Source organism: Plasmodium fragile (genome assembly GCF_000956335.1).
Source record: "Plasmodium fragile strain nilgiri unplaced genomic scaffold supercont1.21, whole genome shotgun sequence".
In the NCBI taxonomy this organism is placed as follows: Eukaryota; Apicomplexa; class Aconoidasida; order Haemosporida; family Plasmodiidae; genus Plasmodium; species Plasmodium fragile.
The window spans coordinates 104772-129228 of NW_012192601.1; the positions used below are offsets into that span (position 1 = coordinate 104772).

The 24457-nt window shown below is 43.0% G+C and overlaps 7 protein-coding genes across 7 annotated transcripts in view; 4 read left to right on the plus strand and 3 right to left on the minus strand.

Annotated features, from left to right (window-relative positions):
- The window catches only part of AK88_02209 (uncharacterized protein), a gene marked incomplete at both ends in the record, with an annotated part of 5172 nt that extends 4484 nt beyond the window's left edge, over nucleotides 1-688 (minus strand). The window contains 3 exons of the mRNA XM_012479843.1: nucleotides 38-84; nucleotides 199-307; nucleotides 441-688. Coding sequence (XP_012335266.1) covers nucleotides 38-84; nucleotides 199-307; nucleotides 441-688 — 404 coding nt within the window. The remainder of the gene's footprint in view (nucleotides 1-37; nucleotides 85-198; nucleotides 308-440) is intronic.
- A 1462-nt stretch (nucleotides 689-2150) lies between these two features.
- On the plus strand, nucleotides 2151-3123 carry AK88_02210 (uncharacterized protein; the record flags this gene model as incomplete). Its single annotated transcript, XM_012479844.1, has 2 exons — nucleotides 2151-2868; nucleotides 3041-3123. The coding sequence occupies 2 exons, from the start codon at nucleotides 2151-2153 to the stop codon at nucleotides 3121-3123; spliced, it is 801 nt and encodes a 266-aa protein (XP_012335267.1).
- Nucleotides 3124-3315: 192 nt separating this feature from the next.
- AK88_02211 (uncharacterized protein) lies at nucleotides 3316-6129 on the minus strand (the record flags this gene model as incomplete). The annotated part of the gene is made up of 1 exon (XM_012479845.1): nucleotides 3316-6129. The coding sequence occupies one exon, from the start codon at nucleotides 6127-6129 to the stop codon at nucleotides 3316-3318; it is 2814 nt and encodes a 937-aa protein (XP_012335268.1).
- A 1050-nt stretch (nucleotides 6130-7179) lies between these two features.
- On the plus strand, nucleotides 7180-10639 carry AK88_02212 (uncharacterized protein; the record flags this gene model as incomplete). Its single annotated transcript, XM_012479846.1, has 10 exons — nucleotides 7180-7335; nucleotides 7535-8628; nucleotides 8846-8947; nucleotides 9093-9222; nucleotides 9368-9447; nucleotides 9620-9690; nucleotides 9841-9930; nucleotides 10082-10198; nucleotides 10313-10323; nucleotides 10496-10639. The coding sequence occupies 10 exons, from the start codon at nucleotides 7180-7182 to the stop codon at nucleotides 10637-10639; spliced, it is 1995 nt and encodes a 664-aa protein (XP_012335269.1).
- Nucleotides 10640-10923: 284 nt separating this feature from the next.
- Nucleotides 10924-17052, minus strand: AK88_02213 (uncharacterized protein; the record flags this gene model as incomplete). The annotated part of the gene is made up of 14 exons (XM_012479847.1): nucleotides 10924-11001; nucleotides 11135-11237; nucleotides 11433-11815; nucleotides 12010-12121; nucleotides 12224-12285; nucleotides 12465-12532; nucleotides 12636-12726; nucleotides 12847-12921; nucleotides 13116-15736; nucleotides 15872-15977; nucleotides 16151-16299; nucleotides 16424-16557; nucleotides 16728-16853; nucleotides 16964-17052. 14 exons carry the CDS (start codon nucleotides 17050-17052, stop codon nucleotides 10924-10926), a joined length of 4197 nt encoding a protein of 1398 aa, XP_012335270.1.
- Nucleotides 17053-18004: 952 nt separating this feature from the next.
- On the plus strand, nucleotides 18005-19953 carry AK88_02214 (uncharacterized protein; the record flags this gene model as incomplete). The annotated part of the gene is made up of 6 exons (XM_012479848.1): nucleotides 18005-18065; nucleotides 18236-18295; nucleotides 18417-18456; nucleotides 18628-18848; nucleotides 19020-19242; nucleotides 19494-19953. The coding sequence occupies 6 exons, from the start codon at nucleotides 18005-18007 to the stop codon at nucleotides 19951-19953; spliced, it is 1065 nt and encodes a 354-aa protein (XP_012335271.1).
- A 905-nt stretch (nucleotides 19954-20858) lies between these two features.
- On the plus strand, nucleotides 20859-24015 carry AK88_02215 (uncharacterized protein; the record flags this gene model as incomplete). Its single annotated transcript, XM_012479849.1, has 2 exons — nucleotides 20859-21303; nucleotides 21419-24015. The coding sequence occupies 2 exons, from the start codon at nucleotides 20859-20861 to the stop codon at nucleotides 24013-24015; spliced, it is 3042 nt and encodes a 1013-aa protein (XP_012335272.1).
- Between the last annotated feature and the right edge of the window lie 442 nt (nucleotides 24016-24457).

The following is a 24457-nucleotide window of genomic DNA, read 5'->3' on the forward strand; positions in this document are numbered from 1 at the left end:
TTTTTTTTTTTTTTTTTTTTTTTTTTTTTTTTTGTACCTCTTCTCGACGATGATCCCGATGTTCATGAAATAGTAGGCATTAATCTGTAAAGGGGGAAAAGAAATATTGTCTCACCATTTGGAAGTCTTTCACGCGCAGAGGGGCAGTCAATCTAACATGGTCTGTTCAACCGATCCCGCGTCTTTTCCTGTCCTTACTATTAAGCTCCAAACGTTGGAGTGGAAAAAGGTGGCCGTCAGTAATTTGTAGTACTGGTGATTGTTCGTAACGGAATTCCTACTCATGCCATATTGCTTCAGCACAGTTCTGCAGGGGTGGAGGAATGAGGGATGGCCCAAGTGAAGACAGCTACGCGCAAACAGGAAACAGAAAAAAAAAAAAAGAGGCAGACAAGAGTCTCCACCACTTGGCTACTCGCCAGACGGCTCGCTCTCCTTACTCGTTCAGATAGAGCGGGGCCTGCTTATCAAATTTGCACACATTCAAAATGAAGAAGGTCAAATACAGGAACAGGAAAAAAAAAGTGGTGATGCTGTTCACAGTAAAGGACGGAAATAAAATCTGAATAAACGAAATGTCCTTCTTGAACGTCTTGTTAAAGCACATAGTATATTTACATGTTAGCAGGTTGCCATCTCTGAATTTATTTGATTTGGAATTTTTTGAAGAGTTAGAAAATATGTTCATTTTGCTTTATTTCTCTGAATAGGGTAATTTTGGCTACATATACTTTTTTTTGAGGAATGACTTTGGAGAGAGTCCTCTTGGGTTAGAAAAAAAAAATGCGGGGAGGACGAGAAGGGAAACACCTCACTATAACAACACAACTTGCGACAGCACGGGTGGGTCAGATAACAATAAAAAAAAAAAAAAAAAAAAAAAATGGGCCAAATTCTCAAATAAGTGGGGGTTGGTTTTTATTTATCTGTAGGTATGACGGCATGGATCTACATTCGTCCTTTTATATGACTTAACGCATGGCATTAATATTCTTCTTCACCTTTTGCGTTCATCAAATTGGAAACAACTACCTTGCAGGGTAAAATTGTTTTAGGGGGGCACTGGCATCGCTGGTGACGCCGGTTTACTATCATCTACCTTTTGTGGGGCCTTTTTTTTTTTTTGGGGGGGGGGGTTTTCCACTGGGATTTTCCCAAATTGCGCAGTTGCACTTTTATACACGAAGAGCGGTTATTCCTTATGTGGAAATACTTCTATACTACATTTTTAGCCTGTACACGTCACTTCTGCATGGCTATACCTGTGTCAATGTTTATTTCCCTTCTGGCCTACGACTCTATTCTTCTCCACCTGCACTTTTTTTTCACCTCCTGCTTTTCGTACTAGTGCACCATTTTTTTTTTTTTTTTCTTACGCCCTCCGGAAAAGAAGCGACGCACCTACGGAATGGCATTTCTCTCTTTGGCTCGTCATAATTGTAAACTAAGGCGCAAACGTGTAAACAAAAAAAAAAAAAAAAAAAAAAAAAATCCTCAGTTGTGCATTTTTTTTTTTTTTTTGTTCCCCTCTCATTTCGCTACAAAAGAGGTGTTGAAATTTTGCTTGTGATTCCTACCACACTCTGTTGGCGACACAGTTCCCCATATCAGAGTGAAGATATTAAAAATAGGCCCACGAAGGAGAACACATTATCCCCCCACAAATGTGAATGTGGGAAGGTTGTGTTCGCTTGATGGGAAAAAAAAAAAAATTAGCACATCACCAATTAACACGCAGAAGGGAAACTTCCTCTCCAAGTGGTCCTGCTTCGTCGTTTTGAATTAGAGAAGACGGAGGAGGGAGGACACGGGACAAAGGAATGAAATGTATGTGAGGAAAGTAAAAAAAAATTATGAACAAAGGTAAGGTTGTTTGTGTAAAAGAAAAATATCGACCTAGCGTTAATAAGTGCGGATGTGTGATCCCCTTCCCTTCAATGGACGTTCAGAAGTGATGTGCGTGTTAGCTTGTCCTTCCCAGTTAGCATACACCATACCCCTGCATGGACCGAAGTCGTTACACATGTTCTGCTAAGACCAACGTGTAGGCAGATGCGTAGTTGTGCCCGTCACGTCACTTCCCCATAGGTGTATACACGCGCACCTCCGTATGAACGAAAAAGCTTCTGAAGCCACCAAAGGAGAACACTATGAGTGAGGGGATGCTATCTAAGTCGACCCTGCTACTGTTGATATACGAAATAATAAAAGTAAATAGTGACATTTTGAAGAACAGTGAGTTGGAGTTAAGTACAGATGCCTCTGACGATGACAACGCTGGGGGGGAATCTACGGAAAAGAGGTTACCTTATGGTATGGAAGAGGATCAGGCGGGAACTCCGCCGCTGGAGGAGGGTAATATGAAAGCAGCAATTCTGAACGCTGCCAATGGAAATCTACTAGGAGATCACTCCACTTCCCCCAACGCGCATAAGCCAAGTGGTACAGGCAAGGACAGCCCCACGTATGCACTCCGCAGCACAGAAGAAAAAAAAGTAACCAATATTTTATCAGGTAAGTTAAAAGGCATGGGCAAAGACATTGGTAGGAAGCTTATCGAGCGAGTGCTCATTTACAAAAACGATTTTAATGATCTTAAGGACATGGCCAAACTGGTCGGAAGAGATGTGTGGTTAGTTTTGTTCAATAAACATGTGGACAAAATACAGACTTACAAAAAAGGGGTTTATGTGCTCACAGACAACGACATGGGTACTTACTTAAACCACTTACTCCTCGACAACGACACGAACCACAAGTCCAACTTTACTCACTACGTGCTTGTGCTCATACTTGGAATCATCAAGGGGGTTTTGAAGCGGTTCCGCGTGAAGAGTTCCGTCACCTACACCCTGGACTATCCCACGTGTACGAAATGGAAAAGAGAGACACACAGCCACGCTGCGATGAGCGCGATTAGCGGTGCTATTAGCGGCGCGAACGAATTTCAGACCAAGCCAACATCGCAGACGCAGCAAATGCTTCTTCACTCCATTTGCTCAACTTCGAACATTTATCCCTTCATTACCCCACCCCGCAGGCTCCTTCCAAATAAATATAATTGACGATTCACAAGGCGGATATGCACTCCCATCCTTAGAAGCACCAAATCGCATGATGTGAAGGGGCGCAGAAATGGGAGTAGCTCGTTATGCTCTACCTTACGTAACACAGTGCGGGGGTTAACACACCCCTGTCCTTCTTTCGCTTCCCTCATCGGGGGTTATAGGTTGCCCCCTAACCAGTTTGCCTTCTTAAAAGGGTTAGTGTGTGTGTGGGGGGTAGCATACCACATGTCAACTGTGAAAACGGGGTCTACCCCCCAACACCGTACCCCCTCGTGACAACAATCTTCCCACTGCGCTCATCAACGTACTCGTATTTGTTTAACCCATGACACTTCCTTCCAAAAATGAAGGTCTCCTTTTTTGAAGACGAGTGTTCCACCTTGGTGGAGCCGTCATGTGTATCCCCCTGGTGTGTTGCCATGTGGTCTGTCCACGTGTTTGAAGAATCCAACTCACCACAACTGAACAACTTGTCTTCAACAATGTCGAGGAAAATTTGTTTCCTTTTTTTAAATGGCTCTTCGTAGTTCACTCTCGCTGGGTGACTTTTGTAAAATCCTTTTTTTGCATTTTGAATTTTCGCGCATGAGGGGAAGATGTGATAGTCGCGGTTCTTGATTGGATGGTCGTCCTGCTGTGTAGCGGATGGGCCGCCCTGCTGTACCGCGTAAACGCTTCCCATCTCTGCTTCCCCCTCGTTGAAGCGAACCAAGTGAATTATTTCTTCCCTCTGGCCTGTCTCCGCTTCGCCCAGGTGGTTCAAATTGTACAAGCCTACCTCCTTCAGGAAGAGGCGAACAAAATTGACCTTATCCTGCATGGAGTGCAGAGCCATGTAGGAGGCCACGTCCAGGTGGAAGAGGTCCACGTTAAGCAAATTCATGTGCCTCTTCTTCATTTGGTGGAATCCATTTAGGGTACACGCATTGCGCAACATTTTTTTCGGAAGTAAAAAGTCAATACACAATTCCCTTTCTCCTGTCCCTCCCCCAATTGAAACATCAAACACGTAGGGTTTTTTTTTCTTCAAAATTTCGAAGCGGTGTATACGAAGGTGCCTCAAAATGGAGGCTAACTCCTCGTGTATTTTGCTACCCTGTTTGTCCTGCACAAAATGGAGGTTGTTTCTCACAAAGGTGTTAATGGAAAGGGGGAATTTGTTCAAAAAGGAAGGTGCCTCGAAATATAAGCAATAACAAATGGTACCCAGCATCTGCCTCCTTTTATTATTGTTACACGAATTATTAATTCTTATATACTGCCTGAAGAACAATTCCATGAAGGGATAATTGAACGTCTGCGTTAACACCAACCCGTACGTAAATATAACGAGTTGTTTTTCTGCGAAGGCTGGTAACAACTCCGTCCCCTTTTGTACACACATATGGTAGAAGTCCTTGTTGTGATAATTCAGCTTGGACAGGCTAAGCACAATGAGGCTCAGATTTATCGGGGAAATATTTTCTATCCTTCTTGTTACCACTTGGCATAATTTGTGCAGCAGGTCCTCGTCTAGTACTTTTATTTTTCCCATGGTGTGAATCACGTTTGTTATATTTACATCGTTCAGGTTGTCGGCGTGCCTACGGAAGAGCTCCAGGCAGGCGCGCACGAAAGACTCCTCGTAGTGCCTGTTCCTCCCAAGTGAGTAAAAAGACAAACACACGGAGAGCAGATCGAAGTGCTTCTCCCGATTCTCGAACACGGAAGCCAAATGTTTATACAAGCATTTGTAGTAGCGAAGGTCGAATTGAATGTCACTTAAAATGTGCAAATAAAGAGCGACAGATTTGACTTCCACATTTTTTATCTCCTTCTTTATTCGGTTGTGAAAAGAATAAAATATTTCAATGGGAACCAAGTTCAGTTTGTAAAAATTATACAGAATGGATATTAAGATGGTTGGCTTCTCGCAGAAATGACTTTTTCTCTTTTTAATAACGTGAATTATACACCTGAGCAGCTTCAAGTAGGTGTTCCTATGCTCGTCATAGGGGTTGTTTCCGCGTCGACGCTTCAGCTCACTGCTGTGATTCACAATGAACTGCGTTTCTGCTTCAGCCGCGGTTGCATTGGCCCCATGAACACCCTCCCTCTTCTCTGCATGGGTGTTGCCATCCCTTCTGCTTAACCCTGTTTCTTCTTTTATATATTGGTCCAGCTTACCCAACTTGGTCCCCTCTCCACGCTGCATCGCTGTCTTCCCATTCGCATACACCACGATGTCCCTCTTCTGAACCTTCACACTGATCTTCCGCAAAAAATGTAAAATGCATAGCATGTCGAGGTGGTTCAGCACGGATGAATTGAGCAGGATGTATTTGCTCATGTACAGGACGTACTCGTTTGGAGAGCAAAACATGGTAGAGTATGCATAAAGAATATAACTGAGAGTACTGTTGTTTAGAAGATTCGTATATACATTTAGCATATTGATTCTTCTTTCATTCCTCCGTGGCTTGCTTGCCCTTTGTATCAACTCCACCGTGTGCTTGTAATCGTCACTCGCTTCTATACTGCGTGCATCTGAAGAAACTAGCCTGGTCAGTTTATTCGTCTTGTAAACCTTTATATGGTTACACACAGCACGTAGGACGTTCTTAAAATATGTGTACTTATTAAGGCGTAAGTTTTTGTAGCTCATGGCTAGTGAAAGGAGGAGAGTGGGGGATAAAGATTCAGTCCCTATTTGTGTGTTGATGATCTCAAATAAATTATGAACTAACTTTATTTGTTTCAACACATTGTACATCACCTTGGACTTGGACAAATTTTGTAATTCATAAATGTACTGGGACAACTTCACAACCTTCTTATTTCGTTCCATCTCGTTTAGTTTCTTCAGACATAGAATGAGAGCTTGTTCGCTCTCCTTGTGGATGTAACTTTTGGTGTAGGCGGAGAAAATTTTGTCGCTGTTGGGTCGCTGTGCTGGGGTTGTGGGGTCCACGAGCACCTTCGTCAGGGCGCCTAGTACGGGAGACTCCACCCCCCCTACTGTGGCGAATTCCCTCAAGTGGGCAGGCAGCCCACCCCTGCGACATATGTATAACGCTCCCATGGTACTTTCTCTTCTCAAATAAAAATAATTCCTAATTTGTATGCATCTTTACACGGGCCGGCATTTATGTGTTAAGCGACAGCTCTATATATGTCACTCTCCACCACCACCCAACCCCTTTTGTGTGAGCCTTCCTTCACTCATTCCTTGGTGTAGTATTCTTGTTGTTCAGTTTCTTTGCGTCGACTCTTCTTCCCATTTTGTATTGGTTAATTACATTTATAGAGGTGATCAACTCTGCAGGGACAAAAAAAAAAAAAAAAGTGTTGCGGCGGCAAGGGGAAACACTGCACTATGAAAAACCAATGCGGGGCAACTACCACCCTACCACAGAAAAAAAAAAAAAAAAAAAAAAAAAGAGCCCACATGGGAAAGTACCATACGCTAGAAGCCTATCTGTGCTCCTCTCTTTTTCTTTTCCGCTTCGCACCAGTGCACAGTGCACACCTGAGAAAAAAACATGGAGGAAGAATTTCTCTGCCCTAAGTAGTTAATGCTAAACAGTGGAACAAAAAAAAAATATGACCACGCTAACACATTTGCACTGGCAAAAAGGAAGAAAAAAATATACGCTACGTGATTTTCTCCACAATCTATATATGCACAATACATTTGTGCAGGTTAGAAGGGAACCCTTTTGGGGGGAAGCACAAAATTGAGGCTTCTTTTTTTTTTGTCAATCGAGCACCCACTCAAATGAGTAAGAATTAAATGACCTGCACATCGCTTAGTGCCCACGGTCTCTTTGGCGAACTTTACACTTCCTACCATGTGAAAAATGATTGGATGTGAGACAACACCAGGAGGCTGCTATTTGTGACAAGTGTAATAAGACTATAAAGGGGGGGCAACGCCTTTTGAAGAGGGCCAAATTTGTTTCTCCTTCAAGGCGCACACGAGAAGCGGTGTACGCCTGTCGAGTATGTTAACAATTGGGCAGCTCTCCACAACATGGGCAGGTGCAGCAGGAGGAGGAGTGCCTTACCCAAGCAAAAAGGTTAAAGGAAAGGATCCCTTTGTATAGTTGAGAGACAACACTGAGTTGTACAAATGAGCCAAGAAAAGGGAAGCTCCCCTCCACGGAGGAACTGCCTTAACATATTCTTTCCTCAACAAGTGGAGTGCACTGAGGCGAACTTAAAACACTACCTGTATGGAGTCCGCACCCACGACACATGCGTAGTGATGCACATTACACACAAACAGGTAGGGAAAGAAAAAAAAAAAAAAAAAAGAACATACACACACCCATGTGCATGGTACCTGACCGTGCCTAGGGGTAAACATTTGGAGTCTTCCTTTTTTTCAACCATGTGGGAAGTTCGCCAAGGGTACTCTCCACATAATTTTCTCTCCTAATCAGTTAAGCTGTCCCCCCCCCACAACCTCCCCCCTTCTCTTGCAGAATGGGACTTTTGTAAAGGAGCACCACGAAGGGGTCCATGTAGTGGGCGAGCTAATCTTCGCGCAGGATGTGAAGGACGTGAAGGACGTACACAAAACAGGTGTGTTAAAAAGGCAGGACGAAATTGGGTGCGACTATCTATACGTGGCTCATTATGGAGGGAGACCTGTTCTTATAAGTGAAAAAACAAAAGAGGTAAAAAATCAGGACGCCCTGTTCATATTGTATAATTTGAACAAGTACATCTATATCATGTCGGAGGACCATGTGAGTAAGCTCGTGTGGGAGGCACTTGGGCGACATGGCATGTTGAGCAAGCAGGGGGTTACAAACAATGGGGCGGACAAAATGGGGGCAGAAAAAATGGGGGCAGAAAAAATGGGGGTAGAAAAAATGGGCCTTGACGATATTTACAAGGGCAGCGATAGGGAAAGGGACCCCCAGGAAAAGTCCCCTCCTGATGGAAATGATAATAACCAGGGTGGTGACAAGGACGACCACATTCACCACACAGATCAGTTGGACCATTCTAACAGGCGAAATGGTGGCAGCGGGGGGGTGGGTGGCCCAGCAAACGAGCAGACACTCAACATGCACGAAATAATAATCCTCTTGAACAAAAAAGACACATACACAGAGAGGATAGAAAAGGGTGAAGAGGAGAATGGTCCATGCAGTGACAAAGACGACACCACCAACCGTAACGAGAAAAAAATAAGCTACACCCTTTCGACCCTCCTCTTTTTAACATACGTCGTCTCATCAGTGAGCATATCATTTTACTACCTCCTGTGTATATTGGGCAAACTGAACTTGAGGGTTTTTTCGAACAATATAAAAACCTCGCTCAGTTTTTTTAAAGAGAGGTTGTACATGCACTCGGAATGGCACCCCTTGTTGACTGGCTTAATGAAAAGTAAACAGAACCCATGCGATTATGCAAAATACAAAGAGCTTCTCCTCATTCGGTTATGTAACTTGGTCATAGATGTTCTGTTGGGCTTCTTCCTTTTTATAATTCTCTCTTATGAAATAATAAACCTACGCTTCGCCTTCCAGAAAGCGAGCGTCTTATATGACTCCGGCACGTTGACGTAAGCATACGAAGAGTGGTGTCGGTCATGTGCCACGCGTTACAGGAGTGGAGGGAGAGACAAGTGTGGAAAAGCGCTTTGCAGTATATACGTGTTAATGGAATGCCAATCAAACTTTGCTCATGCGTACCAAATTAAGGACACCCCTTATATCTTTTTCAACTTATTATACTTTTTATTATTCTCCATCACACGCCTTTTTTTTTTTTTGCAACAGGTCCATACTGGGAACCCTACTGCAGAACCCTCTGGGGTTGAAGCTGAACAACAATTTCACCTCCTTCATTGGTAGTATAATCGTTTCTATACTGGACAAGTGGTTCGTGCACCTCGTATATTATAAAGTGACCCCACCGAAGGGGGGCTCGCTCATATCAACATAAGCAGCCACGTGGGTCTGCACGAATAAGCATTTCACCATGGCCTATTCACTACCGATTAACCCCCCATTCACACCTTCTCAGGGATTATTTGAAAAATGCTTTTCCTTTGAGGAGCTCCTCGGCTGTGCATCTCCTAAAGCTATCGTCCCTCTGCGGGGCTTCCTTTTTCCTCTCTTTCTTTATGGACTACCTGAAGCTGATCACTGTGCATGTAGGGAGATATAATGGCGACAGGCGTGTGGAGGAGGAGAGGCCGTCTCACTTGTATCACCACTTATCAAGTTGACTGCGCCAATTGTCTTGCGCTGGGTCACATACACGGGTTCGCCCTGCCGTCCCCCATGTACTTTTTTCAGGTGACTCTAATTTTCGCCTTCCTAACGAAAATTCTGTCCATTTTTCACAGCAACATGTATTCTTTGTATCTCCTGTTCAAGTAAGTCTCCGGTGGTTCATCAGAGATAATTGTTTGAATAGCTAAGTCCGCTTGTGCACATGCACCCTTCAACCTTGTCCACGTGCTAATAGAAAGGAGCACCACTGCAATTTACAAGGGAAGACTCATGTGTGCCCTCTTTCATCCCGTTTCTTTTTTTATTTTTTTTCAGTGGGAAAAAATGGAACATTCTAAAACTTCGTGTGGACACAAATTACTACACCAATGAGGAGGTCATTCTGGGTTGGTACACCGAGGCGGGGGAAAAAAACGATCCCGTGGACAGTGACCATGTTGTTAAATGAGTGAGAGATATCACCCAAACGGAGGAGAAGACACGATGAACTCCTTACTCCTATGTGAGAATGTTCACCTTTCCCCTTCCTACCACAGGCACCGTCCTCTTCACCATCCTGATTTTTTTGTATCCAACCGTTTTTGTACTCTTTTTAGTGTTCGGAATTATTTACGTCGTCATCAGCAGTGAGTTGAATCAGTGATGGGGGTGGCATGTCCCTGAGAAGAGGAGGGGAGACAGGCTGCAGATAGGGGCTACAGGACGACACGGCATAGGCCCACATGTGTGTGCACATATAATACGTAACACATCTGCACAAACGCTTCTTTCCATTAGGAATTATATACTGTCTCTCCCTGTTGAAGGAAATCATTTTGTACGCCCCCTTTTACGTCCTCCTTTTGAGGGGCTCTCAGAATGGCTACATCAGCAAGGGGATAAGGCTCACCGTGGGTAGGTTCCAGGAGGGGAACGCAAATGGGGGCGCCCACTGATTACCCCTTTTTCGCCTCCGTCGATCGGCCCGCCTCACCCATTTATTCTGTTTGCTTCCCTTGCCCTGTTCAGACAAACCAGTGGTATAAAAGGAGCACAAAGGGGGTTCAAGCTGCGCAAGCGACCAACGACGCTTCTCCCATTTGCGCAGTTCATCGGATCACTTCTCCCCTTGAGAACTACCACTTAGACCCCACCCATTGACGATTTTTTCTCACCCTTTTTTTTTTTTTTTTTTTTTCACACCCTTAATAGCATAACGTGGAATGGACAGAGCTGCCCAAGTCGAACTACCTGCTGCTGGAAAATTCCAATTTTGAATTTTATGACAAGATAAAATTGTTTGTAGAAATTTTCATCAACCGGGACGGTGCAAAAAGTGAGCTCATACACAAGTAGCGGAAATGAAATCAAATGACGCAGTGATGAATTAAAAAAAAAAAAAAAAAAGTTAAGAGCAAAACAAAAAAGGGGTGGAAAGGGATACAAATCAGGTTCCACGCCCGGTCAAACTCGAGTGGTAGTATTTTACACGGGGAGAAAAAAAAAAAAAGAAAAAAAGAAACGGTTCACAGAAAAATGGACAAAGTGGTGTACATACACAAACGGGAAGGAAACAGATCCGAATTTTTTTTTTTTTTTTTTTTTTTTTTTTCTTTTAAACATGCTCCTGTCCACATGGACTAAAACGTGTTGAGGTACTCCTCCAACTTGTGCTTATACTTATCGTTTATGTGTTGTATTCCTGATTTGAGTTCCTTCTGCAAAGAGGGGGTGGAGGGAGAGGGGGAAGAAAGGGCAAAGCAAAGTGAGGAAAAGGCATATTACCGAATGGATGGAAACATGTTCGCGAGGCAACAAGCAGACCGCACACAATAGGGGCAAAACACTTACATAAACAATAAGCGATCTCGTGGTGTCATAAAAGTGCAGCTTAAGAACATTTTTCATGAAGTTCAATTCCTTGTGACACCATTCCTTCTTCATATTTGTTATGCTGAAGGAAAAAAAAAAAAAAAATGGCGGTGAGTGAAAGAGGTGCACACGTGGGAGTTGCTTCTTAAACCGATGGTTAGGCTGTCATATGAGACAGTTAAGGGGGTTGAGTCAACGACGTTGTATCCCCATACACTCTGTTCATTTTTTCCTCTTTTTTTCCCCCCTGGCCGCTGATCCGTCAAATCGCCCTTACGTTCTGTTCTTCTTGTAGGAAGAGCTGTACTTGTTAAAGATATACTCGTTCTTGTGCACTTTTGGCGTCTCGTCCAAAAGCTCTTCTTCATTGTTGGAGTTGTATCGCCTGACCGTGTTAATATAATTACTGTCCAAATGATTATTTTGAAATATTTTTTCTGAGTTGTTAAAATTTCCTCCTGAAAAATCCTCCACATTATTATGCTCTTCATTGTTGTAACTGTAAATGTGCATTATCAACTTCTTGTTGTCGTTCTTATCAATGTATAAATCGATCAGCATTAGTGGGTAGCTGAAAATGATGAGCGCCTGATTCACATGACTGTTCGAGGGGATACACAGGAGGAAGTTCGTGCTGTCTTCGATGTAGTAGCAGTTGAACTGAGCGGGGGAGGTAAAGCAAAAAAAAAATGAAGCGGTCATTAGCCGTTACAGCCGTTACCGGTTAACAGTCCAGCCAAGTCATTTAAACAACTGCAGTTGCACGAGGGGTAAATGGATGGGTACGTATTAAACAAGCACACACAAGTGAGCAGCACAACGGCGCGCTAATCACACGAGCAAAGTCGAATTACAATTTTGTTGCTATTCTTCAGGTAGCACTTGATGGTGTTCTTGTTCTTTATGTCCACCAGGGCAGACATGTCGTTGTAGGTAAAGTCGAAGGGAATGATATGATCCTGTTCGCTGCAGGGGGGGGGAAACATCCGTTTGTATATTTTTTCCTCACTATTGCTTTCTTATTTTTTTCGTGTTTTTTTTTTTTTTTTTTTTTTTTTTTTTTTTTACCTTTTCGTGGAGGAAAGAAGACTCTGCAACTTGCTAGACACTCCATCTAAGACGAACAGGGCCTGGCAAGTGGTAAAGGAGAAGAGAGCATTGAAATAAAAAGGGCAGGGATGTGGATAAAAGCGATCAACGCGGGAACAAACACGCATCCGTAGGGCAGGTCTCACGGTAGCCACACACTACCATAAGTCACCCTCGCGGCGACTTCACCACACCTTGCCGCCGTCACTCAACCACCTACATGCACATTCCTTCTATATATTTCAATCTGCGAAACGGGGTAGCACAGGAAGTTGTTCTCGCCAGACTCTGCAAAAAGGAAAATGAATAAATAAATGAACAAATTAGCACACACACACACACAAGTGGCATGCTAGCTTGCACTTGTCCCACCCCCTCCTTGACGACATACCATCCACGTCATTCACAATGTTTATGAGGACGGAGTCTCGGCAAATGTTAATCTTTTCCTGAAAGCAGTTCTCGTATATCTTGCTTTCCTCCTGTGGAGGGGTAAAAAAAAAAAAAAAAACAGGGAGCCGTGTAGTGGGTGCACGATCATATAAAAAGAGAGGTCATCCGTGGTAGGGGCTCGCTTTAAAAAGCGGAAGCGGAAAAATTACCCAAAAGATCTGGCACACTTTGTACTCCATCTTCCCAATGATGCCCTTGATTTTGTTGGCTACCTTTTTCTTAATCTGTAGGGAGAGGGGGTGCGCGCACGTGGTGAAGTGAATGGACCGGTTGCCACTCAGCTGCTTCTACTCAGCCGCTTCTACTCAGCCGCTTCTACTCAGCCGCTTCGACTCAGCTGCTTCTACTCAGCCGCTTCGACTCAGCCGCTTCGACTCAGTCGTTGCGTGGGGGCGCATGCCGCCGCCACGGGCCTAACCTTCTGTATGAGCCCCAGCAGGGGTGTGACGAAATTCACACACACACGCTTGTCTTCTATCATCTGGATGTAGACCAGTGTCAAATTTATCACCAGCTTCAGGGTTATAATTCGAAGGTACAAATTATTTATATGAACATTAATGATGTTCCAAAACACGTATACAAAATTGTGATTAGAAATTTTAAAAAACGGGATGGTCATGTCGCTGATCTTTCCGTTGTATGATTTGACAAAATTTGAAACGAACTGAATGCTTAGGAGGAGGTACACATCTGATATTTTATTTTTCATGTTGTCCTTTTCGCATTTTTTAATATTTTTTTCCTTCTGTACGTTGGTGAGCAGGAGGAAGTTTAGTAGTATCGGGTTGCTGAGCTCGTCGTACTTCATCATCGCCTCGGGCGGGACGCCTGTCGCAGTGGCGTTTGTCGGCGCGGCGCTTCCTGTGGCTGTGACTGAGGTTGCATTGGGACTTTGCACAACGGGGGTAACTTCACCATGTCGTGCGCGAATGCACGCGACGGATCCATCCCCGGAGGTCGGTTCAACCTCCTTGGAAGGCGTCCGCCCCCCCATGTAGTATCCCTTCATCAAGTCCAGGCAAACCATCTCCTCCTCCTTGTTATACTCAGGAAGTAAATTTTCAATAGAGGAGCAATACACATTTTCAAATTCCATGTCATCTGTGGAATTCTCACTGACGTTGACCTTCTTATGAGGATCGAAGAAGGAGTTGTAGAAGTAGGGGTCCTTCAGATCATTGGATAAAATTTTGTATAAGAATTGCACGTTGATGTACTCCCCAAAGATAATCGAGTACACAATTTGATTCAACTTTTCATTCTTCAATATATTTAGTGATCTTATTAACATGAAAAGGGACAACGTGGTATTGATTAAGTAATTGTAGAGGATGGAAAAATTCTTAAAAGAGTTGACGTAACACAGGGGGTGTAAGAGGAGACCTACTTTAAAGATATTATAATAAACATTTGTCACGCTCATTCTGTTTTCATAATGCTTCAGCACCCTTGTCGTGAAGGAATTATAATTGAAGAGGTAGTTGTACAGGTCGCTATTCACGTTATCGTCGAAGGTGATTTTTTTTTGTAGCGTGGGGATCTCCACATGGCACAGGTGGGTGAGGTTGTGCTTCTGAACTTGTTCCCAAAAGGCACCGCCCTGCATCAACTGCTGCGCCTCGTCCAGTTCGTCCTCTACTGTCGGGCAGCCACCGCCACCCCCCCCACCATTCGCACTTGCATTCGAGGTCGTGCTTCTTCTATTCTTATGAAGAACCCCGTTGGTCGAGGTCATTTGGATGAAAATTTTTTTTTTCTTTCGTTTTTTGAAGTAGCTATTTTTCAGTTCATTTTCATGTATGAATTGCTCTTCCTTTTTCTGTCCATCCTTTTGCACTTGTCCCTGTGCATGGCCTTCACTGTCAACGTCCTTCCCTTCCGTCCCCTCCTTCCCCCCATCGGAGAGCTTATCTTCTGCCTCCTTTTCCTTATTGGCGCTGTTCCTCGCGCGGAAGTACAGGAACTCGTATGTGTTGTCTCCCCTCTTGCTGCTTTTCTTCGTGCCGGTAGTTGGTTCCTCCTCGGTTGGCACGTCTCCCTTTATTGACTCTCCTTCCCGGGTGGGCACTTCTTCCTTGGTTGGTACCTCCTGCTGCGGTTCCGCTCTGGCCGCCTTCCCCATTTGCACGTTACTCAGGTTGGAGTTCACAGAGGATGCATTCGAGGAAGACAGACTTTTACAAAAATCGAAATTTTTTACATTTTTTAAATTATTATCAAATAGCTTTATAAACGGCACACGGTTAGTACCCTTTATACTTTCTATCACTTCCTGTGGGAGGTCGCATTGGTTCATCTTTTCTCGCTCCCCCGGCTCGTCCACGTCCGCACCGCAGGGTCTGTTTTCTCCGGAGTGATCAGTGAGGGGGGTTTCCTCCTCCACTTTCGAATGATCATCTGTGGGGATTTCCCCATTAGCCTCACTATCTGGGGGAACGTCCCCCCCAGTGTCCTCCCTCTCATCTGACGCAGCCTTCTCCTCGCCAGTCTTTTGACTAGAGAAGTACACATAGTCGATGCTGCTGCAGTTCACGGGGTTACTAGAGTTGGCCACTTGGTCTTCATTCAGGAAGAAAGCATCCTCTCTTTTGTCTCTCCCTTGGCATTCACCCCCTTTGCCCCTTGCGCTCTCCTTTTCGTTACCATTTGCGTTACCACTTGCATTACCATGTGCGTTACCGCTTCCCCCGCCCGAGTCGTCCTCACAAATGCCCCCTTGGCCAAACGCACTGACACAGTCGAAGTATATAGACGTGTGAAAGGAACCAATCATGGGAAAAAAAAAATAAATTAAAAGCTTCACTAGGAGCATATCATTTATCCTTTTCTTCTCACAGGTGAGCATGTCCTCGAAGAAGTACAGCACGTCGTCCACTTCTTCCAGGTAAGTATTAAACATTTTCTTCAATTTTTCCGATTCCTTTATTTTTGTGTAAATTTTATTCATCCTTATGACATGATTGCGGAGGTAACAAACGAGAATGGTGAAGAATGAAGACCGCAGCAGGATAAGATTTTCAATCCCCTCATCTTCGACTACAGGGAGAAGGGTGAATTAAGTGTGAAATAGGGGAGTGGAGCCGATTGGGGTAAACTCCCTCGCACGGTCTAATCTCAAATATGCAACAAGCCGCCATGCTACTCCCTCTTTCACTCCAGGCACAGACTTACTCTTCAAAATGTTCAATATAATATTTTTAACGTAGGTTCTCGTAATGATGTCATTAAACTTGTACAACCTTAGCGATTCGGTATACAGGGGAAATTTCATACTCTTCTTCGTGGAAGGGAAAAAAAAAAAAAAAAAAAAAAAAAACGGGAGTGGTGATACGTATTAAGGTTGAGAAGGGGGGAGTTACGTCGCGGTGCCAACGCCTCGGCATATGCACACACAAATAATAAGAACACGGCATTCCTCACACTGCATGCAGCCGCTTTGTCTGTGCTTACCTCGTTAAAGAAAAACTTGGATGTGTGGTAGTTCAGGAAAAACGAAATGGACTTTATCATGGAAATGTAGTAGGGCATAATCTCATCGTCTTGGTAAATGAATGTTGTATAAATTAGGTTGTTTATTTTATTGTTGCTGAAGATGTAATCTGCGAAAGGGGGGGAGAGAAGTGTCACAGTTGAGAAGCCGTTCTGCGAAGTTTCTTTTTTTTTTTTTCGCTCCTTTTTGTGCTTCTCCCGATGGATAGCACCCTCGTGGGCCAAAATCCTTACACAGGGAAATATCCTTTTGAAGATTTTGTATCAACAGGGTAAGGGACTGGTAAATTTGAATCCTTATGCTTTTGTTAATGTTTTGCCTCAGCAGGTATATGAAGTGGTTGAAGATGTTGTCTTCGCAGAAGTACCTTCGAGGGGGAAAGGGGGACATGTTTGGATGAGCAGTTACACAGAGGAACCTCTCTACATGGACAATTCGTGGGAAGAGGAGCTGTTCTTTCCCTTATTGGGGACCTCTCCCTCCACGGTCTATTCCTCCCCTTCCTCTTCTACATTTTTTCCGACTCTCTCTTCTTACTGAAAAATCTGGTCATCATATTTGTCGCCCCAAATTGTTATCTGTGTGATTTTCCTCAGCAGCTCGATGAAGTTATTTATGTTAACGTTGTTCAGATTTATCTTCACCAGCTTTTCAAAGTAGTACCTATATATAGGGGGTTGGAGGAGAAAGCGATACGGACATGGTGAGGAAGTGGTGGGGACACGCTGCCTCAACGGGGCAACACTTGTGTGACAGTCCTACACTGGCCCTACCTCAAGTCCTCGTGCGTATAAACCTCCTTCTCATTTTTGTTGTTCTTCAGCTTGTCGTCAATATTATTAAAGTTAAATACATTCCACATATTGGCAACGGAAAAAAAAAAAAATAAAATAAAATAAAGAAATTCTTTTTCAACAAATCATTACAAACTCTTTAAAATGTTGACATTCAGGTATACCCAAAATTACAGGGTATGAAAAAGTCAACCTGTTATGCATAATGTATGCTGTGTTGTTTTTATGTGCTCTTTTGGAGACATTCATGATGTGATGAGTCAAATCGTTTTTTTTTTTTTCTTCCTCGTCTTCTCACTTGAACGTGGCCACATGTGCGTGGGAATTTTATATGCTATTATGCGCATTTGTATTCACGTTCGTAAAATACGTTTCAGTCCTGTTTTTTTTTTTTTTTTTTTTTTTATCCGTTATTATTTTTGCTTGTTTCTGTTCTTCTTTTGCCTTTTTTTTTTTTTTTCCTAACAACTACACGGGGGAAAAGTCGCTGCCAAAAAAAAAAAAAAAATTTTTTTTTTTACGACGCGCCTTGGGCGTTGTCCGCTCCGGTACCATTTTGCCCCACCTTTGCGTTTTTGCAACCTCGTGCATTTTTGTGGTTCTTTTCTGCCCCCTTTTTGCCCATTTTTTTTTTTTTTTTACAACTTTCTGTTACAATTGTGTTTTCCGTTTTCACTTTTTTTTTTTTTTTTTTTTTTTTTTTTGCCAAAGGATAAGCACACACTTCCCATACGAGCGAGGAGTTTTCTGCATAGTTGCGTATTCTTTGGCGAATGCAAACGAAAAAAGGAGCCCCCAAAATAGCCAAAAAAATAAAAATAAAAAAAACCTACGGCGTATGCCGTTGTACGAAATTGCTGTTGTAGTTGTGCAGGCACGGGAGCACCTGCGGGGGTGAACTTGATCGTAGCCATAGCCGCGGTCAGGGCAATAATCGTGGCAGTTGGTGCGAGAGTAGTTGTAACCGCTACCACAGCGGCACCTCCAGTCGCACCTGCTACTCTCAGAGGGCCCCCACCAATGAATAAGGACGAACAGAAGAAGGAGGAAGTTGTTAAGGCAACCGCCCCCAACGAATCAGGTAAAGCAACTGAACGGTAAACGCACACTTGCCCACATATATAGAGGCATGTGCGTGTGTGTAGCTTCACTTGAGAGAATTCCTCTGTATCGACTTCCTACCCTACGTCTGCCCCAATGCAGTCCACATGAACCCCCCCTTTCTTTAAACTTCGCATAACCCATGTGCAGGTGCAAAAATCAGCATTAACCCGAAAAAGAGGAACTATCAGGATTTGAAGGAAAATATGAGTAAGGCGTGACCCCTAAAGTTCGCCCCCCGCGGGTGTGCCGTTTGGATACATGTTAACACGTGTGCCTCTACGCATAGCACAACCGAGACGACATATTTTGTCCCCCGATCCCCCCGCAGACATAAAAAGCGTTTTGGCATTCGTTCCGCGGAGCGTCCAGTTAAATGAGAGAAAAAATGCCTAAGAGACGATGAAAGGGATGGTCTTCTACACCACGGCGCTGTGTATCCTTTTGTTCAAATGTACAGTGGGAGGCCATGGAAGGGTCGTAAAGAGGAGCCCACGACCCACTGTGATGTATGTAAAAGTCGCTTCCACTTGTCGACTCAGGAAAAGTACGTATAAAAGTACGCAAAAGGATACGCAAAACAATACGCATAAAAATGAGCTTCAACATAATGCCTATAGCAGCGCGCTTACATATAATGTGCATCTCCCAAGCAGTTTAAATATTGCGAGTGTAAACTTGGATGACGGTGTCCTCGAAATTGGGAACCTCCCGCTAAGCACCTACAACATCGTGTCAGTTGACTACGGCTATAGTTTCATGGGTAAGGGAAGCAGGCAAATGACGCGTTCGCGTCAGCGTAGCAAGAGCGTCATGCATGTGCAGTCCAGCGCTCACGTCACCACGTGGTTGAATGCCGCTGCAAATGGATGCTTTCCCAATTTGCATACATGGCTTCGTAACACCTCTGAAAAAACCAACTCCCCGAACACAGGTCTGTGTGTGCGATGTAAGAACAAATATATATACGAGAAAATCACCACAAGACATAAGCATTTAATTTACAACAAGGAGTTTGATGTACCCCTCAAGGAAAATGTCATTCTGTTTTATTCCCTGTACTTTAATGGCTACATTAATAATTTTTTTTCCTTTTTCCATTACCTGTTCGAATGCATATATAACAGCAATGTGATCGTTCTCATCGGATGCAACGGGTAACCGAGAGCACGAGAGGGAGGACTCTTCTGAGGGAGTTAATACATGCTGGAACATACACAGAGTTTACCTGATCACGTTTCTCTGTGTGCACGGACATAAAACAATATCCTCTCTAACGTGCCGTGGTGGGGCCACAGGGAATCCCCACTCGTTCAAGTCCCCCCAAAGCACACTTGCATATACCCTGCTAATGTATACACATGCACACATTCACGTACGTGTGGGCGCCACTGTTTACTTTTTACAGACCGCACATGAACATGCTTGCAAGCGATATGGGCAGACACCTGTGCTATTTTATGAATGAGGTGAATGGCGAGAGAAAACCTCCCCCGGGGGACAGCACAAGAAGAATTCCCTTCGAAGTGAAAAACGAATTGATTACATTCAAAAATAACAATATTTATAAAACACAACAAGATTATTTTGTGGAAAAATATTGTATCATGTCGGGCAAAGTAAATCCAAACATGGAAAACAAAACGGACAATTATTTAAACTTCTCATTAAAAAATATGGTGACCAAAGTGAAGGATCATAATAATACTTTATTTTCAAAATTTTACAACAAAAATTGTGCAGGCAGAAAGGATGCACTATCTGCTTGCTATCTGCTGGACTACTTTTGTAACTACTATGAAAGTAGTGGAAGTTCTTTTCTGTTGCCCTCCAGGAATGTCAATTATGTATACCATGTAAAGAAGTGACCCCCGAGTAGCGTATTTTCGCTGCGTGTCCAAGTATCTGCCCCGATGGGGGGGGACAGTCATTTACACACGAATGTGCAGCATGGGTGAATGTGTACGTGTGTACACTTCTACGTAGCATCCACGCTTGTACATAGATTGTTCCTTATGCGCTATTGCATAAATACGTTGTAGACGACCTCGGTTATGCGATGTTCCTATTGGCACAAAATTATGCTTCACAGCAATTTTATTTCTTCACCCCTTTGTACTGACAAAAGTTTGAAGCGTCATTAGGCAGGTGCCAGTGTCGCCTTTTTATTCGTTCGTTAGGTTCAGCTACCTACACACTCGCTAGCTCGTTTATTTTTATTCATTTATTTTTTTTTTTTTTGCAAATTATTTTTTCGAAATGGCTGACCTGTGCATATATTTTTTTTTTGCAACACTTTTGATTTCCCCTTTTTGGCTAACAAAGCGAAGATTTGCTTTTAATTAATTTTTTTTTTTTTTTGTAAAGTATATATGCTAGGTTTGTATGAAAACTGCAACTTTGCCGCGCACGCGCGGGTACATATATTACATAAATATGAGCACTAGTATCGCTACTTGGCTACCTACTGTGCGAGTGAGTTGTTTAAACCTCGTTTTTGTGGAAGGAGAAACTGCGCTTTGGAAAAAAAAAAAAAAAAGAAAGAAAATGAACACGGGATGAGCAAAGCTACCTGACCTGTTCATACAATTTTGTAAAAAAAAAAAAGAAAGAAACAGCCAGGAGGGGTGGAAAATGCAAAGACTGCAAAAAAAGAAGGCTACATTGTTTTGACACCTTTTTTAAAGTGAGGTGAGCAAATCATTATCAGTGATATTCCCCCGGAGCGTAGCCTCCCACCTGCGTAGTGCTCCCACAGCTACAAAATGACACAATGGTAGAAATCAACGAAATTGAATTTATTGAAGAACCGGAGTACTTCAAACTCCAACATGGGTCTTGCTTCTGCATGGTGGAGGAGGAAAAGAAACGAAATGAAAAATTCTCCAGCGAGGAAAAAAAACTTGCGAACAGCAATTTCACCATAAGCAATGCGACGCAGAAGGGGATCTACATTTTTAATAAAAAGTTAAACGTTTTTTCCCTGTCTGACTTTCTGTACAAAATTGACAATGAAAACAGCAAGGACAGCAGTGACAAAATAAACATAAAATCACAGCCCTTTGAGGAACATGTCCTTTTAATTGAAAACAACAAAACGGACACGCAGGCTTTTTTGTGCACGGACCAGCAGAATATTTACGTGTTTGACTATGGCAGCGAGAAGGTGAAGCTCCACTGCCGGGTGGACGTACCAGTGCGAGGGCTCAAGTATATAGGTATGGCACACGCGACTTTGCATCGTGCACGTGTACCCCCCTGCGCTTACGTGTGTAATGTTTGAATGTGCTCAACTCCACACTTCTCTGTTTCCCCCCTCCCTCTCCCTCTAAGATGACCACCTGTTCCTAATTCTGAGCGCCGATGAACGAGTGCACCTCATGAAGAACAAGAAACTGTACGAGTGCCAGGAGTGGACAGACCAAGTGAACAACATCGATGAGAAAAACGGAGTGTTCCTCTTCACGTACTCGAATAAAGAAGTGTTCATTTTGAAGGATTCCCAAAAAAGTAACACATACGACTTGAGTAGTATAAGTAAAGAAATTGACATTTGCCATGAGAAGTGTAATATAATGTGCGCAAAAATTTTAGAAGCCCAAAAAAATATGAGGACAATTTTTCTTATGGTTTTGTACAAGTACGAGGAGGATCTGACGACCATTATGTATGACCTGCAGATAGAACAGGACAAAATAAAGAAAGTCACATACTCCATTAATGATTTTGATTTCCAAAATTATGAAAAGAATTTTGTGAAATGTATTTACATAAGCGAGTGGCAGACGATTGTAGCCATTTCCTCCGAGTCGTGTGAGGCGGTCGTTTATACAAGAAATGGGAACATTACATCTGGGGGAAGCGTTGCTCATTCAAACGCTACAGAATGGGACAGGTCTAGTGGATTAAAATTCTTGAGCGTAATGGAAGGATACAAAATAAACACGCGAGACTCGGAAACATTTTTTCTTTCCCTATTCATGTATACAAAATACGAAGACAAAATTTATAGGAAGAGTAAAATAGGGAATGTTCCATTTTTGAAAAATCCCTGCGTTTTTTTTGCCCTCCAAGATAACCACAAAATTGTGGTGGAGTATTTGGACAAGTACAAGTTGGTGGACAACACTGATTTTTCTACCAACGCTGTGGTGGAGGGAGATGCAAATGAATGCGGAATGAAGGAAGTGACTGTCCTGCCAGATTTGAAACAGGACGTGATAGAAGTGTATGAAGCGGTCTCTTCCAATTTGTTTAATATATTCAAAGTCAAGGAGGAGAAAGTCACCCAGAATAGAATGGATCCAACGAAAAGTAACGAAGTGGTTGTGGAAAATAAAAAGGAAGGCTTCTTTGACCTTTTCCGAAGTAGTAAGGTTAAGTTCAGTGAGGGGAAAGGGGTCGATGATAGTTTGAAAAGTACCGACAAGGAAGTACCCCCAGGGAAGGAAGACACATGTGTCGTGGACAAACAACGTGGCGTAAATATGGAGATGTATACACCTTTTAAAGCATCCCCTGTGTTCAAGGACCCCCCTCCAGATGAGATGCAGCGAAAGAATCAAATTGTTAAAGAACGGAATCATCTGTACAGATGCATTCGAAGAAGCGCAAAAGTGTACGAAGATGAAAGTTACATTGTGAACGAGTTATCTGATGGGTTCAACAAGTTAATAAAAAGTGGGATTTATTTTTGTGAAGAATTTTTGAATCATTTAAATGTACGTTCTATAGAGAAAAGGAAAGGACCCAAAGTGGGTTCAAGGAAAAAGGAGTGCTATTATGACAAGGGGGTGGACAAAATTGTGTTCTTACGTGATAGTGTTATCGGGGAGGATGTAGAAGACATAAGGGAAGAAGACGATGAGGACGAGAAGAAGAAGAAAAAAAAAATAACAAGAAGGAACAACAAAAATGAATTTCATCATCATTTCCATTGTGAAGATTTTGACTTTTACAAACATAAGAAATTATCCGACCGTCAGTGTGAACGGATAATAAAAAAAATTGAGCGTAGGCAAGGTTTTCTGAGGGGCATAAAAGAAATTTTTTTTAGTGAAGAAGAAGGCACAAATGATAAAGCGCAGCGAAAGGACAAAGCGGAGAAGACGGCGGTTCCCTCTCACAAGGACGAACGAACGAAAGATCCATTTAATAGGGACATTCAACTTCATATTTCAAATGAAGAAAGGAGCAAATTTTATGAACACTTAGATTCGTACTTTTCCAAAAGGAAACTGCTAAAAGTGAGGAAGGAAATTTTCAATGACTTAAAAAATGACAAACTTGGCAGGGGACAGATATTCGAAACGGTCCTCTACAACATATTCAAGCAAGGTGGAATGAAACATTGTGAAGCGTTTATTTATTTTTTATTAAAAAATTTGGAGGTCAAAATATTCTCCAGTTCTTTTTTTTTACTCGAGTTGTATTTTGTACATCTCCTCTCTCCGTACTTTAATCATAATAAGACAAATGTTCGTCCATCCTATGGGCTGAAAAGTGCACCAAGCATAAAGCTGTCTTCGTTAAAAGACCTATTAGGTGCCCCTTTTAGTGGAGGCAACCGGACCACTGCTCACCCCAGTTATGAGGAAAAGCACCCCCCTCCCCTGGACAGCGACTACAGCACACATGACGTATCAGAAGATGATCTATTAAAGAAAATAAAAAGTGAGAAAGATTTTGTGAAAAAGAATGAGTACTTTTCAAAAGTGATTCCCTTGTTTAATGAACCCACCAGCAGGGAAAGCGAATCCGCTTCGTTCCATTTGATGCACGCTGGTATCCACTTTGCCAACAAGAGGATGTGCAACACCCTTTCTCAGAAGCTCTTCCCGATTCTTGTGGATAGTAGCTTGAACAAGATGGACGACGAGTTAGGGTTAATCAAGAACTACCTCTTCGATGTGGTTTTGAGTAGCAGCTAGGTGTGTATGTGTGGGGGGCGGGTGGGCGGCCCCATCGGGGAGAGACCCGAATAGAAGCACCACGTTTGCATGACATGGGTGCGTGTTATTTGCGCATTTTTTTGTGCCCATTTTTTTTGCCTATTTTTTGTTGCCCATTTTTTTGTCCTTGCTGTTCCTTCTTCCCGGCGCAGCCCTCATTTCATCCAACCGACTTATGCGACAAATGAATTTGCGCCATGTAACCGTGAACCCTAAACCGCTCCCCGTTCCCTTCAAACCATTTTACAGCTCCCCCTTTGGAGCCACCTCTTCACGCTCAGCATGACCGAAAAGTTATTTTCGCCATCTTAAAAGAACGGATTTTAAAAAAAATTAATTCGAACAACAGTTTATTTGCAACGGGATACGCGCATTGAAAAGTGAAGCTGGTACAAAAAAAAAAAAAAAAAAAAAAAAAAAA